This window comes from Pterocles gutturalis, unplaced genomic scaffold (genome assembly GCF_000699245.1).
Source record: "Pterocles gutturalis isolate BGI_N339 unplaced genomic scaffold, ASM69924v1 scaffold4879, whole genome shotgun sequence".
Taxonomy (NCBI): domain Eukaryota; kingdom Metazoa; phylum Chordata; class Aves; order Pterocliformes; family Pteroclidae; genus Pterocles; species Pterocles gutturalis.
In genome coordinates, this window is record NW_010133000.1 from 1 (window position 1) to 248 (window position 248).

The following is a 248-nucleotide window of genomic DNA, read 5'->3' on the forward strand; positions in this document are numbered from 1 at the left end:
AGAAGAAGGACCACGCGAGCTTCATGGCCCAGAAGTGGAAGCGCTGCTGGTTTGTGCTGAAGGGCCACACACTCTACTGGTACCACCACCCCAGTGTGAGTGGGGACATCATGTGTCCTCAGTCCCCACCCGGGGCAGTCCCCAGCGCCGGGGCGGGCGGTGGAACATGACTGTCTCCTCCTCGCAGGATGAGAAGGCTGCAGGGCTCATCAACGTGGCCACCTATGACCTGGCGAGCACGAGGGAGC

The 248-nt window shown here is 62.9% G+C and overlaps 1 protein-coding gene across 1 annotated transcript in view; it reads left to right on the plus strand.

The window, feature by feature from the left end:
• Positions 1-3: 3 nt before the first annotated feature.
• Positions 4-248, plus strand: part of CNKSR1 (connector enhancer of kinase suppressor of Ras 1) — a gene marked incomplete at its 5' end in the record, with an annotated part of 1952 nt that continues 1707 nt past the window's right edge. The window contains 2 exons of the mRNA XM_010081053.1: positions 4-95; positions 188-246. Coding sequence (XP_010079355.1) covers positions 4-95; positions 188-246 — 151 coding nt within the window. The remainder of the gene's footprint in view (positions 96-187; positions 247-248) is intronic.